This window comes from Lipotes vexillifer, unplaced genomic scaffold, assembly GCF_000442215.2.
Source record: "Lipotes vexillifer unplaced genomic scaffold, Lipotes_vexillifer_v1.1 scaffold371, whole genome shotgun sequence".
In the NCBI taxonomy this organism is placed as follows: Eukaryota; Metazoa; Chordata; class Mammalia; order Artiodactyla; family Lipotidae; genus Lipotes; species Lipotes vexillifer.
This window is the reverse complement of record NW_006786304.1, coordinates 2,747,225-2,762,286: the sequence shown is the minus strand read 5'-3', so window position 1 is coordinate 2,762,286 and position 15,062 is coordinate 2,747,225. Positions and strand designations below refer to the sequence as shown.

General features: G+C 50.3%; 1 protein-coding gene across 1 annotated transcript in view; it reads right to left on the bottom strand.

Annotated features, from left to right (window-relative positions):
- KCNN4 (potassium calcium-activated channel subfamily N member 4) overlaps positions 1–2,692 on the bottom strand; it is a 12,742-nt gene extending 10,050 nt beyond the window's left edge. Inside the window, exon 1 of the mRNA XM_007458569.1 lies at positions 2,143–2,692. Within this exon, the coding sequence (XP_007458631.1) occupies positions 2,143–2,301 (159 nt within the window). The 5' untranslated portion in view covers positions 2,302–2,692. The remainder of the gene's footprint in view (positions 1–2,142) is intronic.
- Between the last annotated feature and the right edge of the window lie 12,370 nt (positions 2,693–15,062).

Below are 15,062 nucleotides of genomic sequence, written 5' to 3'. Positions count from 1 at the left end.
TGTGTGGCAATACCTTGGAGGAATCTAGAATTCTTGAGGAAGGGATTTAGAGGGGACTGGGACTGCTGGATTCCCTAGGACGGGGTGTGTGTGTGGATCCCTGCCTGGGAGGTGGTGTCAGGGGGAAGGGGCCACCTAGGCTCCCACTCTGAGCTCAGCACCTGTTTCTCCTAAAACACTGCCAGCTCCCCTGACCCGGCCAGGGCCCCCCTCTGTGCAGGGGAAGAGGGCCAGTTTCCTGCCCCATGGGACCTGCCCCCCTTCCCCAAACAATGGTGCTGTTGTCCCTAGCCCTCCCCACCCCTTCATCCTTCTGTGGCTCCCCACTTCCCTGTCCCGCTCTTTAGTTTGTCCCAAAGAACACCCCACTAGACCCAACCTCCTCCCCACTCTGCAATCCACTTCTCTGGTGGTCCTCTCTCCTTTCCAATTCCTCTTGCCCCGAATCCCCAACCCCCTTCCCTGTCGGTACCACTCCGTCTCTTACTGCATCTTTGTCTTGGTCTCTCTCTGTCTTGGTCTCTCTGTATATCTCTGCCTCTCGGTACCTCTCACCGTCCTCCCTCTCCCGCCCCACTATCTCTGTCACGTCCCCCTGCATCGGTGGGGTCTGGCACCTGCCTCTCCTCCAGCCCTTCCCTCCTGGCGAGCAGGTGTCTGGATCCCTGCAAAATGAGTTTATTAGATTACAATGGAGGTGGGGAGGGGACACGGGTGTTGTCAAGGCAGTCATAGAAAGGGGGCCGAGGAGGACCCTTCGGATCATGTATTTCAACCCTCACCGCCGGTTTCCAGTTGGGGAAACTGAGGCTCAGAGAGCTGCAGCAGATTCCAGAGTCCCCATGCTGGAGGCAGCAGCCTGGCAGGTGGTAGAGGGAAGCAACTGGAGGTGAGGCAGCGGAGGGATGGGGTGGTGTAGGAAAGACCCCCTGTCCCTTCCCATCTGCCAGGGCTCCCTTGTCCTCACCTCGCCTGCTGGGCGGGGTGCTGAAGTGTGGGAGCGGCGGGTCGGCCTGGCCATGTTTCCTGTTGGCATGGGCTTCGGCGGCCCCCCCCCCTCAGTGCCCGCTGCCCTCGCCTGGCCCCCCGGCCAGAGGAAGCCAGCCTGCCCTGACAGTCCGTGTGGCTCCTGGTCACTTCAAAGCTGTCTGCCTCTTCCACCCCCAAATCCAAGCCTGAGTGTTGTCCCCAAGAAATCCCCCCAACTCAATCCTCAAATCAGTGCCCTCCAACCAGCCCAATTCCACGTCCCTTACCCTAGACAGATCTCCAACCCCTCCTTTCCTGTTGAGCAATTCTGTCCCGTCCTCAAGCCGCCAGTTCTGACCCGTGTCCTTCATCTGCCCCCATCACTGCCCGGACCAGGGCTGGAATGTGCTGGGAACCTGCTCAGACCTGTCCTAGCCCCACTTGTTCTTTCCTTCCCCACTCACACTATCCTCAAAGTCAGCCCCTCTTCCCCTAAAAACCCTCTAAGTCACCTCTAAGGAACCGGGGCCCCAGCCTCTCCTCTCCTGGGACCCAGGAGTCCAGGCTACCATAAACCTACCTCTCCCTTATTTCCCAGACTAAATAGCCCATAGAGTCTGGGGAAGCTGAGCTTCTTAATGATGGAGATGGAGGGGGGAGGGGGGCGGTGCTTGTTTTCTTTTCCCACCCCCCCCATCCAGCCAGTTCTTTTGGTCTCTGCCCTTTGCCTCTGAGATACTGCGCAAACATTAGAGTTTAGATAAGGACCAAGGAGCTGCTGCCTACTGGAAGAAGTCAGCCTTTCTCCCCACCCTCCCTTCACTGAACCTGGGGTTACCTCTCCCCTAATCTGCTCAAGTATCTGACCAGCCACCTCCTGGCCTCCAGGGCTCCTGGACCTCCAACTGTCTAATTGCAGTACCTTCAAACTGACACTCTGTGACCCCTCTTCCCTTCCTTTTGCAGAGAGGGCCCCCAGCATTTACCTCCCTAGGTCCCAGGAGTCCAGCCCTCAGCCCCCTCCACTCTCAGACCCAGGGGTCTCCAGCCTCTACTCACTCAGAACCCGAGAGTCCTGGCCCCCAGGCCCCTCCTCCCTCAGACCCAGCAGTTTCAGCCCCCAGCCCCTCCTCCCTCAAGACTCGGGAGTCTCAGCCTCCAGCCTCCACTCACCAGGCACCCCCCGAACCATAGCATCTCCGCGTGCAGGACCATGAGTCCGATGCCGATTCCTGCCAGTGCCAGTGCCCAGCCTGCCAGACTCTTCTCCTGCTCCAGCAGATGCTTTCTCCGCCGCAGGGCCCCCAGGCCCGGCACCAGCTCCCCGCCCATGGCCCCCGGGGTCTTGGGGCTCAGCCAGCTTCCTGCCCAGAGTCCCCCACCTCGCAGCACACAAAGAGCAGCCACTATGGCTTGCAGGTCCCCGGCCTGCTCTGCTCCCTCGCTCTGGGCTCTTGCTTTGAGGCACAGCAGAGCCTGTGCCCTCTGGGGGGTGGTGACTGCTGGGCAGGGCGGGGAGGTGCTGGGGAGGCCCCTGGGAAGAGGGGAGGCTCCCCAACCCCCCTTCTCAGACTAAGGAGGGGCTGGGTGTGTCTTGGGGCAGAGCAAGGAAGAGGCGTGTGTCCACATGGATTAAGACACACACCAACACACAATGGGCTTTGTCATACACGACGGTCTGCAGCGTGTAATACACACCTACACTCAGCCACACCCGGACACCATGGAACACAGGGTGATAACACCCTCAAACACGGCATGGCCGGAGACAGAACCTATAACACCCATGGGCATACAACACAACCTACACTGAGTGACTCACAACTCCCGACAAGCTCTGAAACTCACAGCCACACCCAGACACCACACACATGATGCGACACACACTGGCACTTAGTGAGGCAGGCAGCGCCCCGTGGCACACAAGGCCACTTAAATATTGTCCACACGCAGGCACAAACACTGCAATCAAAGTTGGCACGACATCTTCTGACACAAACAGCCACACCCAGACGCCTCACACAGGATGATGCCCATTCGTAGCTACACAAACACAACATATACGGGTGTTCCACAAACACACAATCTGTATTGACCTCGCAATCCCCAAATGCCACACACAACATATCTGTGTGAACAAAGCACTCAGCCATCACACACCTGTGGAACAAAACACGACATGTGCAGACACACAGCAATTAGGGACACACCCATGGCAGTCTCCAATCACCCAGCATGTAGAGAAATGCACACTGACGTACATCACGGCACGTGGTGACTCAAGCATATATGCTCTTAGAATGATTCACAACACACATGGATTCACCCTGACAGACAATATACCCTGGTGCACAATGCCATTCATATATGCAGTCAGAGAACAAGATGACCGGATGCGCGTAGGAACAGACCTATAGGCACAGCGACACACACAGAAACCCAAGCGGCACATGCCCCATGTAAGACATTTTGATCTATTTTGGTGCATCACACAGGACACAACCAAGAAGGGTGCCCCCGGGGGAGGGGGGCTGGCCACAGGCTACATGGACCCTGATGCCCAAGAGCAACGTGAGCAGAGTAAAACATACACCGTCGCCTGGGACCAACACCATAAACCACACCTACACACAGCCTGGCACATGATACACTCCAACACAGGTGGCCACACAAACACAACATATACAGTGGAATACGCAAAGACACAATGACACAAAACACGTGCTACACTATTTCCCAGCACAAACACTGTGTCTCATGAACCAGTAGATGTGACCCACTGACACAGCCATCACTTAGTCCTGCAATGATACCACACACAGCACCGGGGAACGCCCTCTGGTACAATGTAATACACAGCCATGCAAACACAACACTCTGCGTGTGGGTCCCTAGTCTGTGTTCTTGGCAGGGAAAAGAGAGGCCCCAACATGGACACACACCTGGAAGGAGACACAGGGTCACATCACTGAGAGATACACAACTTTACACACACAACACCCATAAGGAAGAGACACAACATGCGCTGATGCACAGAACAGCAAATGCGATGCAGACTGATGCATGGTGACCCCCAGAGTGGCAACCATGCGGCATGTGACCACATGCAGCAGCACGGAAGTTACGCACGGGTCTGTACACCGTACATCTAGACACAGATCAAAACCCTCCACCAGCAACACACGAGGACTCACTGGCGAGGTGACACAAAACCCCTCTCACCGTGTGGTGGGTGGCCCTATGGACACCACTCTCTGGGGAAACACACAGACATAACCCCTCTCCCCTCCTGAGTTGTATGCCATGTAGGAACATGGTCCCTCCAGCCACAGGGCAATGAGACACACACAGACATGCTTGGCGTCACACCAACACAACCCACATGGACACACCCAGAGACACCAAACCGCACACACAGACACACCCGGTGACAAAAACACAACCTATGCTGGAGCCCGGCCCCATGGTGTGCATGTGATTCCCACTCGGGATGAGACGCGGTGGGGGGAGTGATGGAGACACATGCCTGTCTGCTTGGAGGAGATGCTGCAGCCGGGGGATTGCCAGGCTGCAGCCTGACCAGCAACCCCCCACCACCTCCCCTCCCTCTCGGCTCCCCCAGGCCTTGCCTCAGACTGCTGTCTTGGTCTCCCGCTCTGGAAGCCTTTCGGTTCATCTTTATCTCTTTCTCCGACTGTCTTTCTCTGTCTCTGTTTTCCTCTCCTTTATGCTTTTATCTCCGTTCTAAGTATCTTCTGGCTCTGTCTCTCTCTGTCCATTTCTCTGGTTCCATTTCTCTCTCTGGCTCTGCCTCTCTTTGTGTCCCTATGCCTCTCAGCATCTCTGTCTCTGTGTCTATCCCTGCATCCCACTGCTTTTAACATTTTTTTTATTGAAGTGTAGTTGATTTACAATGATTCAGATGTACAGCAAAGTAATTCAGTTATGTATATGTATATATAATATATATATTCTCTTTCAGATTCTGTTCCATTATGGTTATTACAAGATATTAAATGTAGTCCCCTGTGCTATACAGGTCCTTGTTGTTTATTTTATATACAGTAGTGTGTATCCGTTAATCCCAAATTCCCAATTTATCCCTCCCACCCTTTCCCCTTTGATAACCATAAGTTTGTTTTCTGTGTCTCTGAGTCTCTTTCTGTTTTGTAAATGAGTTCATTTGCACCCTTTTTTTTAGATTCCACATAGAAGTCAGATCCTATGATCTCACTGCTTTTCTATTTCACTCTCGCTACCTGTCCCTGTCCCTCTCTGTGTTCGTCGCAATCTGTGTCTCTGTTGCTCTCTGACTCTGTCTCCATCTCTGCCTGTGCTCTCTTTTCTGTCTCATCCTCTCTCTGCCTCTAGTGCTCTGTGTCTCTGGGCCTCTCTAAGCTCAGGGGCCAAAGGCCAGGGACACACAGACTGCGGCTGCCTGAGAGGGTCAGTGGCCACGGAACAGAGACCTCCAGCCCCAGGCCTTCCACAGCCTCTGTGCTCCAGTGCAGGCAACTGTGAAAAACTGAGGGGAGAGAGACAACCAGAGAGACCAGTGAATGCTGGAGCCAGAGGAGAGGGAGGGACAGAGACAGACAGAGAAGGAGGGGGAGAGAGGGGAGGGAGGAGGTTGGGGGAAGTTTTTACAAACTCAAAGAGCTGGAGACAGAAGAGACCTAGTGGTGAAGAGAAAGCAGGAGTCAGAATCAAGACAGGGAAGTTGGAGCAGAGGGAAATTTTGCCTCCAAAGAGACCACGACTAAAAGAGAAAAGCAGAAACTAGGCAGGGTGTGGGAGATGCCAGGATGGGAAGGGCACCTGCCTCCAAACGGAAGTTCTGGGCTATGGGGGTCAGTCGGTAGCACACTGCGCCAGAGCCAGCTCCCTGCAGCCCAGAGAGGGGGTTGGTGACTCAGGGCCCCAGCGCTTCCTGTGACTCACCTTTGGTCTCAACCCTGGAAGGGGGGCGTGGAGCGGGAGAGGGGTCTCTGTAAAAGACAGGGAGGGGGAGCACTAGAGGACCTCTCTGCCCAGAGGAGGGAGCAGGGCAGCTGCAAGGGACTTGGAGGGGCGGAGGGCTGGGGACCAGGATCCTGGGTCTGACGGGGGAGGGGCCGGGGACCAGGATCCTGGGTCTGAAGGGGGAGGGGCCGGGGACCAGGATCCTGGGTCTGACGGGGGAGGGGCCGGAGACCAGGATCCTGGGTCTGAGGGGGGAGGGGCCGGGCGCCTGGATCCTGGGTCTGAGGGAGGAGGGGGTGGACGCATACTCCTGGTCCAGGAAGACTAGGAAAACTGATTCCAAAATCCTTAGGACTTTTCCCTGGCCTCGTCCCAGCTGCCCCACCTTCATCCCAGCCCCATCTCCGGGCCTGGAATGGACCCAGATGCCTTGGAGCCCAGCCGGAAGGGGCCAAGGACAAAGAAAGAGCTGTTTAACTCGGCCTGGTGGTGGAGCGGGTGAAGAGGTAGTCTCATATGGAAAGGTCACTCATCACCCAGGGCTTGTGCAGGGAAGGGCGGGGCTCAGCCCAGGGGAAGACGTCCAGAAAGTCTGAGTGAGGCCTGTGGCGGCAAATCCTCCAACTGCTGTCTTTTGGATTTAGGCATTTGGAGGCTTCGGGGCATTGGGATACTGCCACCTGGTGCTGTTTGAGGGAACTGCAGGCTCTCTGCTTTTCCAGCCTAGTATCCAGCTATTGCGCACCTGCTGAGAGTCAGGTACTGCTCTACACGTTGGGGATACAGTAATAACAAAACAGACAAAATCCCTGCCCCCATGGAGCTTCCTGGCTAAAGGAGGGAGACCCTGTGGTTCTGTCAATCTCTCTCTCGCTTTTGCTTTGTCTCTGTGAGTCTGCTACTCTCTGTATCTCACTGGCCTTTCTTCTGAGTTTCTGTCTCCTGGTCTTTGTCCCCAGGTGCATGCCTCTCCGCTTTTATTTTTTTAATTTTTATTTGATTTGATTTTTTATTTTATTTTATTTTATTTTATTTTCGGTACGCGGGCCTCTCATTGTTGTGGCCTCTCCCGCTGCGGAGCACAGGCTCCAGACATGCAGGCTCAGCAGCCATGGCTCACGGGCCCAGCCGCTCTGCGTCATGTGAGATCTTCCCGGACGGGGGCACGAACCCGCGTCCCCTGCAACGGCAGGCGGACTCTCAACCACTGCGCTATCAGGGAAGCCCCGATTTTATTTTTAAAATAAATTTATTTATTTATTTTTGGCTGCATTGGGTCTTTGTTGCTGTGCGTGGGCTTTCTCTAGTTGCAGCGAGCAGGGGCTACTCTTTGTTGCGGTGTGTGGGCTTCTCATTGCAGTGGCTTCTCTTGTTGTGGAGCACGGGCTCTAGGCATGCAGGCTTCAGTAGCTGTGGCACGCGGGCTCAGTAGTTTTGGCTTATGGGCTCTAGAGGGCAGGTTCAGTAGTTGTGGTGCACGGGCTTAGTTGCTCCACGGCATGTAGGATCTTCCTGGACCAGGGCTCAAACCCGTGTCCCCTGCACTGGCAGGCGGACTCCCAACCACTGTGCCACCAGGGAAGCCCTCTGCTTTTAGTTTATCCTTTGTATCTTTGTGTTCCCAACCAATTAAAAATTATGTATTATATTATGTTAAGCTATTTATCTATCTATCTATCTATCTAGATATATATCTCGCAAGCTGGGTATCTAGAGACTTTGGGTCAATTGGGTTAAGCCTTTTTTTTAATTTAAAATTTATTTATTTATTTATTTTTGGCTGCGTTGGGTCTTTGTTGCTGTGCACAGGCTTTCTCTAGTTGCGACGAGCGGGGGCTACTCTTCGTTGCGGTGCGCAGGCTTCTCACTGCGGTGGCTTCTCTTGTTGTGGAGCACGGGCTCTAGGAGTGCGGACTTCAGTAGTTGCGGCATATGGGCTCTAGAGTGCAGGCTCAGTAGTTGTGGCACACGGGCTTAGTTGCTCCGCAGCATGTGGGATCTTCCTGGACCAGGGCTCGAACCTGTGTCCCCTGCATTGGCAGGCAGATTCTTAACCACTGAGCCACCAGGGAAGCCCTGGGTTAAGCCTTGACATGGCCATGGTCACTGACTTTATTTTTGGGTGGAACATAATAACATAACACACATACAGCCTGGTTTAGAGACAGACCTGAGTTCATATCTAGCTCTGCTATCCCTAGCTGTGTGTCCTATGAGACCTGTAAAATGGGGGGATGATTATACCCTGTGTCAAAGGGTTGCCTGAGGATTAGGTGAGGTGGAATATCTGGGGCCCTCAGCATGGGACCTGGCATACATTAAGCCCTCGTGGCTCATTGTTTCCCAAGCTGGCTCCAGTAATTCCTCCTCCTCTGTGCTGGTATGTGGCTTCTCCCACCAACAGGTAGACTCTTTGTCTCTTCTCTTTCAATTTGGCTGCCTTGTGACTTGCTTTGACTAATAGAATGTGGCAGAAATGATGCTGGGCCAGTTCCAGGTCCATTTCTTAAGAGAACTAGAAGCTTTTGCTTTTGTTCTCTTAGAACTCTAAGACTGCCATGTTGTGAGGAAGCCCAAGCTAGTCACATGGAGAGGCCATGCAGAGGAGAATCAAAGCACTCTGGCCAAAAGCCCCAGTCCAGCCCCATCTGAATGCAGCTGCATGAGACCAGCAGAAGTGCCCCGTCAACCCTCAGAATCATGAGAAATAATACACTTCTTGTTTTAAGACACTAAACTTTGGAGTGGTTTGTTATATAATAATAACAATAAATATTACACTTTTCTGTTTACTTTTATGTTTGAAGTTTTCCATAATAAAAAGTATGTAGGGCTTCCCTGGTGGCGCATTGATTACCTGTCTGCCTGACATCCCCGTGGTATCAGAGGGAGTTGGGTTACCCTTGGCTATGCTGCATCAACCAAAACCCCCTGAAAATCAGTAACTTGATATCACAGAGCTTATTTCACTTTTATGTTTGAAGTTTTCCATAATAAAAAGTATGTAGGGCTTCCCTGGTGGCGCAGTGGTTGAGAGTCTGCCTGCTGATGCAGGGGACATGGGTTCGTGCCCCGGTCTGGGAAGATCCCACATGCCGCGGAGCAGCTGGGCCCGTGAGCCACAGCCTCTGAGCCTGCACATCCGGAGCCTGTGCTCCGCAACGGGAGAGGCCACAACAGTGAGAGGCCCGCGTACCACACACACACACACAAAGTATGTATATATTAATATATATGAGTACGTATGTATGAATAGGTAATAGAATAGATAATGGAAATTGCACTTTATAAATTACAGCTAGTGTTATTTTGCTTCTCTCTTTCTGCCTCTGGATCTTTCTTGACTCTTTAAGTCTCTGCTTGTCTTTCATATTTTCCTGTCTCTCTTTATCTCTTTCTCTCTGTGTGTCTACTCCTATCTTACCAAAAGCCCTCCTGCCACTTTCCCATCCACTTACTTTGCTCCACCACATTGGCCTTCTTGCTGATCCTCAAGTGTGCCATGCTCTTTCCTGCCTCAACATCTTGGTGCTTGCTTCTTCCTGTGCCTGAATGCTTTTACCTCTGGTCTCCTCTTGGATCATTTCCTTACTTCATCCAGTTCTCTTTTCAATATAGTCTCTTCCTTGACCATCTCCTCAGAAATGCTCCTCTCCCACCCCATAAATACCTCTGCATCATATTTCATTGCTACGTCTTTGTCATGGCGCATGGCATTTATCTAAATGATCCTGTTTTCTTATTTTTCTACTTGTTCAGGACAGGGATTTTGCCATCTCCAGTGTTTAGAACTGTGCCTGGCACAGAGGAGATGCTCAGTGGCTATTTGTTGAAGGAATGCACTTATTCAGTAGTACTGATTGGCTCTTCTTTGACTCCACCCTCCTGCCCTGTTCCACAGTGTTCTGGAAATCGGAAGGCTGTCATTTCCTCATTTCCGTGTCCTTTGTCTCACCTATTAGTTGAGTTGCTGTCTGTGGTTCTGAGACCCAATGCTGTGGATCTGTCCTTGGTGCTGACCTAGGCTCCCACCTGCATTAACCTGGGGAGGGCAACAGAATCTTAGGAGAGGGGCGCTGTGAGCGTGATCCAAGCACTGGGCCACCTGGGTCACTGAGAGCATCAGGCATCTGAGTTCTGAAGGGAGGAAGTGCCTGGGTCACTGGGTTCAACAGGTATTTGTTTTATCTATCGCCTATCTGTCTATCTATCCATGTATACATATACGTATATATATTATTATTAAGCAAAACTTCAAACAAGCAGAAGTGAACAGAAGAGTATAATAAACCTCACGTACCCATCTAACAAAAGCAACTCATGGTTAATTGCATTTCATCTGTGCCTCCACCTGCTTCCTCACTTCCTATATTATTTTCATGCAAATCCCAGACATGATATCATTTAATTGTATGTCGTATTTTAATTTTGTTTCTTTCTGTGGAGTTATGGCTTACACGTTGGAAAGGTCACAAATCTTTTTTTAAAATTAATTAGTTAATTAATTTATTTTTGGCTGCGTTGGGTCTTTGTTGCTGCATGTGGGCTTTCTCTAGTTGCAGCGAGCGGGGGCTACTCTTTGTTGCAGTGCGCAGGGTTCTCATTGCGGTGGCTTCTCTTGTTGTGGAGCATGGGCTCTAGGCACGCGGGCTTCAGTAGTTGTAGCACGTGGGCTCAGGAGTTGTGGCTCGCGGGCTCTAGAGCCGAGGCTCAGTAGTTGTGGTGCACGGGCTTAGTTGCTCCACGGCATGTGGGATTTAGTTCCCCGACCAGGGGTCGAACCCATGTCCTCTGCATTGGCAGGCGGATTCTTAACCACTGCACCACCGGGAAAGTCCCCCACAAATCTTAAGTGTACAGATTGATGCAGTTCTACCTGTGTATAGACACGTGTGACCATCACCTCAGGCAAGTCATAGAGCATCTCCATTGCCACAAGAGGTTCTCCTGAACCGTCTCCCAACTGATACACCAGAGATAGCCAGCATCCTGACCTCTGTCACCAAAGATTAGAAAGCCACAATATGGCAGTCCAAAAACCTAGGCTTTTGCCTCGACTTTGCTGTTGGCATTAGTATTTTTCTTTTGTATGCAATATACCATACGTGCAGAAAGTGCATACCATATAGAGATTTATATTGGACAACTGTTTACATTTGTGTATCCCCATGAAATTACCACACACCCAGAGAGAATACTGCCACTCCCCAGAATCTTCCTGTGTGCTTCTTTATGACCACTGCCTTCTTCCCAATCTCCAGAGGAAGCCACTGTCCTCATGCATAAGGGACTTTACTCCTCAGCCCTGACACACTGTTTTCTCCCTCCTTCCTTCTCCCTCCAAGCCCCTCAACACTAAGTGGCCCCTGACACTGGAGGCCATGAATGAGAGACTCCACCACCAGCCTCTCCTTGGTGTCCCTGCCTTCAGTGTCACTCCCCCAGTCTGTCCCCTGCGTGGTCACAGGGAGAGCTTCCCATCCCCTGGCTTTGACCATACCTCTCCCCTGCTCGAAGCCCTTCCACGGATCCCCATTGGCTGCAGGATAAGTTCAGTAAACTTTAGCTTCATCTGACATTTTAAGCCCCTCAGGAGCGCTGCCATCGCGTCATCCTCATCTTTTCTCACATTTTGTACACAGACCAAGGCTTCATGCACTCCGCCCTTCCTCTTTCTCCTTTGCCAATTCCTACTTGTCACTTAAGTGTCTTCTCAGAGATTCGTTTCTATCAGAAGCCTTCCCTGGTCTTCCTCTTTGGAGCTCCCCTAGACCCCCATACTTTATGATTTACCAACCATCAGCCTCTGGGTTTGTGACTGACTCTTTCCAGACCAGGAGGACAGGGTTGGGTCTGACTCATTGCTGGGTCCCTGGCGTCACCGGCTCAGAAGAATAGGTTATAAATGTTTGCTGACTGTCCCTCCCTGCAGCTCCCTCTGTCTCTTACTTGTTCCTGCTTCTGTCCTGCTGTCCCTCTGCCATTTAACAAGTGTTTCCTAGAATCAAGGACATGGAGAACAGACTGGTGGTTGCCAAGGGGGAGGGGGTTGGGGGAGGGATGGGTTGGGAGGTTGGGGTTAGCAGATGTAAGCTTTTATATATAGGATGGATAACAAGTCCTACTGTTCAGCACAGAGAACTGTATTCAATATCCTATGATAAACCATAATAGAAAAAAATATTTTAAAAAGAATGTATATATATGTATAACTGAATCACTTTGCTGTACAGCAGAGATTAACATAACATTGTAAATCAACTACACTTCAATAATAATAATGATAAAAAGCAAACAAACCAAGTGTTTCCTTTCATGAGCTTGTGTGGGCTGTCCCTTCTGTCTGGAATGCTCTTCCTCATTCTGTCCACCTGGTGACCTCCCTCATCATTCACGACCCAGCACAGGCTCCATGCTCTATGAAATCACTCCTGATGCCCTAACCCCCAGTCAGAGGTGTTTTTCTCTACCTGCCAGCCCTTCCAGCCCAAGCACTTCCCTTCTTTTTTTTTTTTTTTTTTTATTGTTTGAGTAATTCTTTTATTCCTTAACTCATTCAATTTTTACTTTTATTTATTTTTTTGCGGTACGCGGGCCTCTCACTGTTGTGGCCTCTCCCGTTGCAGAGCACAAGCTCCAGACCCACAGGCTCAGCGGCCATGGCTCATGGGCCCAGCCGCTCCACGGCATGTGGGATCCTCCCAGACCGGGGCACGATGCCATGTCCCCTGCATCGGCAGGCGGACTCTCAACCACTGCGCCACCAGGGAAGGGAAGCCCCTTGCAGAATTTCTGCCTCCCACCCCCATGACTTTGAGCTCTGCTGGTTTGGAGGTTTTGGTTCCCAAGGAAAGAATGCTTCCTGCTTCCACTAGAGGACACAGCAATGCTTCCATTGAGTGGGAAGGTGACATGGTCACCTGGCCTTTTGGGGCGCCTCACTCCACTGAACCAATGGGCAAAGAAGATTATTTGCTGGGATGACTGATCTCAATTACTAAGGGGAAATTGGGTTCCTCCTGCAGAGTGGATCCAAGGAAGGCCGTGTCTGGAACCCAAGGCATTCTCTGGAGCACTTCTTAGAGATTTCATGTTCCATAGTATATGTAACCCCCTCAAAAACATGCAGGACCACTAAGGATTTAGACCTTTTCAGGAATAAGGGTTTGGGCTGCCTAACTTGATAAATAACACCAGCCAGCTGAGGGCAAAGGAAACTTGGAATGAGTAATGGAAGAAGGAAATTAAACATATCAACTATGGCCTTGTGACCAGTTACAGAAATGCAAACCGTGTTAGAAATGCATATTTTCTTCTTTGCTTTTTTTTCTTTCTTCCTTTCCTTGCTTCTTTGCTTCCTTCCCTCCTTTCTCCCTTTATTTTTATCTTTTCATATATTTGTCTATCCATATCTTTTAATCCTGCCTGTTCTTTCCCTTTATTATTTTATATAAAGATTATGGGTGGTGGTCCTGATGTTCATAAATTAAACATTTTTTTAAAAGGGACTTTTAAAAAAATTAATTAATGTATTTATTTATTTTTGGCTGTGTTGGGTCTTCGTTTCTGTGCGAGGGCTTTCTCTAGTTGCGGCGAGCGGGGGCCACTCTTCATCGCGGTGCGCGGGCCTCTCACTGTCGCGGCCTCTCTTGTTGCGGAGCACAGGCTCCAGACGTGCAGGCACAGCAGTTGTGGCTCACGGGCCTAGTTGCTCCGCGGCATGTGGGATCCTCCCAGACCAGGGCTCGAGCCTGTGTCCCCTGCATTAGCAGGCAGATTCTCAACCACTGCGCCACCAGGGAAGGCCTAATTAAATTTTTTTAATTGAAATATGGTTGATTTACAATGTTGCTTTAGCTTCAGGTGTCTGGCAAAATGATGTGTGTGTATATATATATATATATATACACACACACACATCATTATATATATATAGAATATTTATATATTCTTTTTCACATTCTTTTCCATTATAGTTTATTACAAGATATTGAATATACTTCCCTGTGCTATACAGTAGGACCTTGTTGGTTATCTATTTTATATATAGTAGTGTGTATATGTTAAATTAGGATTTATCCCTTCCCCCACCTTTCCCCTTTGGTAATCATAAGTTTGTTTTCTACGTCTGTGGGTCTATTTCTGTTTTGTATATAAGTTCATTTGTATCATTTTTTTTTTAGATTCCACATATAAGCCATATTATATGATATTTGTCTTTCTCTGTTTGGCTTATTTTACTTAGTATGATAATCTCTAGGTCACCCCATGTTGCTGCAAATGGCATTATTTCATTCTTTTTTTATGGCTGAGTAGTATTCCATTGTATGTATATACCACATCTTCTTTATTCATTCATCTGTTGATGGATATTTAGGTCTATTCCATGTCTTGGCTACTGTACATAGTGCTGCAGTGAACATTGGGGTGCATGTATCTTTCTGAATTATGGTTTTCTCTGGGTATATGCCCAGGAGTGTGATTGCTGGGCCATATGGTAGTTCTGTTTTTAGTTTTTGCTCTCCATAGTGGCTGCACCATTTTACATTCCCACCAACAGTGTAGGAGGGTTCCTTCATAAATTAAAATTTTATCAATAGCATCCATTCTACTTTTTTTTTTTTTTTTTTTTTTTTTTTTTTGCGGTACGTGAGCCTCTCACTGTTGTGGCCTCTCCCGTCGCGGAGCACAGGCTCCGGACGCGCAGGCTCAGCGGCCATGGCTCACGGGCCCAGCCGCTCCGCAGCATGTGGGATCTTCCCGGACCGGGGCACGAACCCGTGTCCCCTGCATCGGCAGGTGGACTCACAACCACTGCGCCACCAGGGAAGCCCCCATCCTACTTTTTCACTGCCTTTTCCCTCTTACCAAAACCAGATATTTCTCATGCACTGCAGTTAGCAGACAGCAATAAGTAGGTGTTGAATGAGTATTTTTAAATGACTAAATATTCCAACAGATGATCGCAGATCAAGATGACAGAGAGAGGGAATTCATTAAATCCCGCCCACAACCACTGTGAAGCAGGACCTTGTCATTATTGTAGGTTTTATTTTCACCTCTGCCTGACAAGTGAGGAAACATAGTCTCAGTGAGATTAAGTAACTTGCCCAAGGTCACCCACAGGCAAA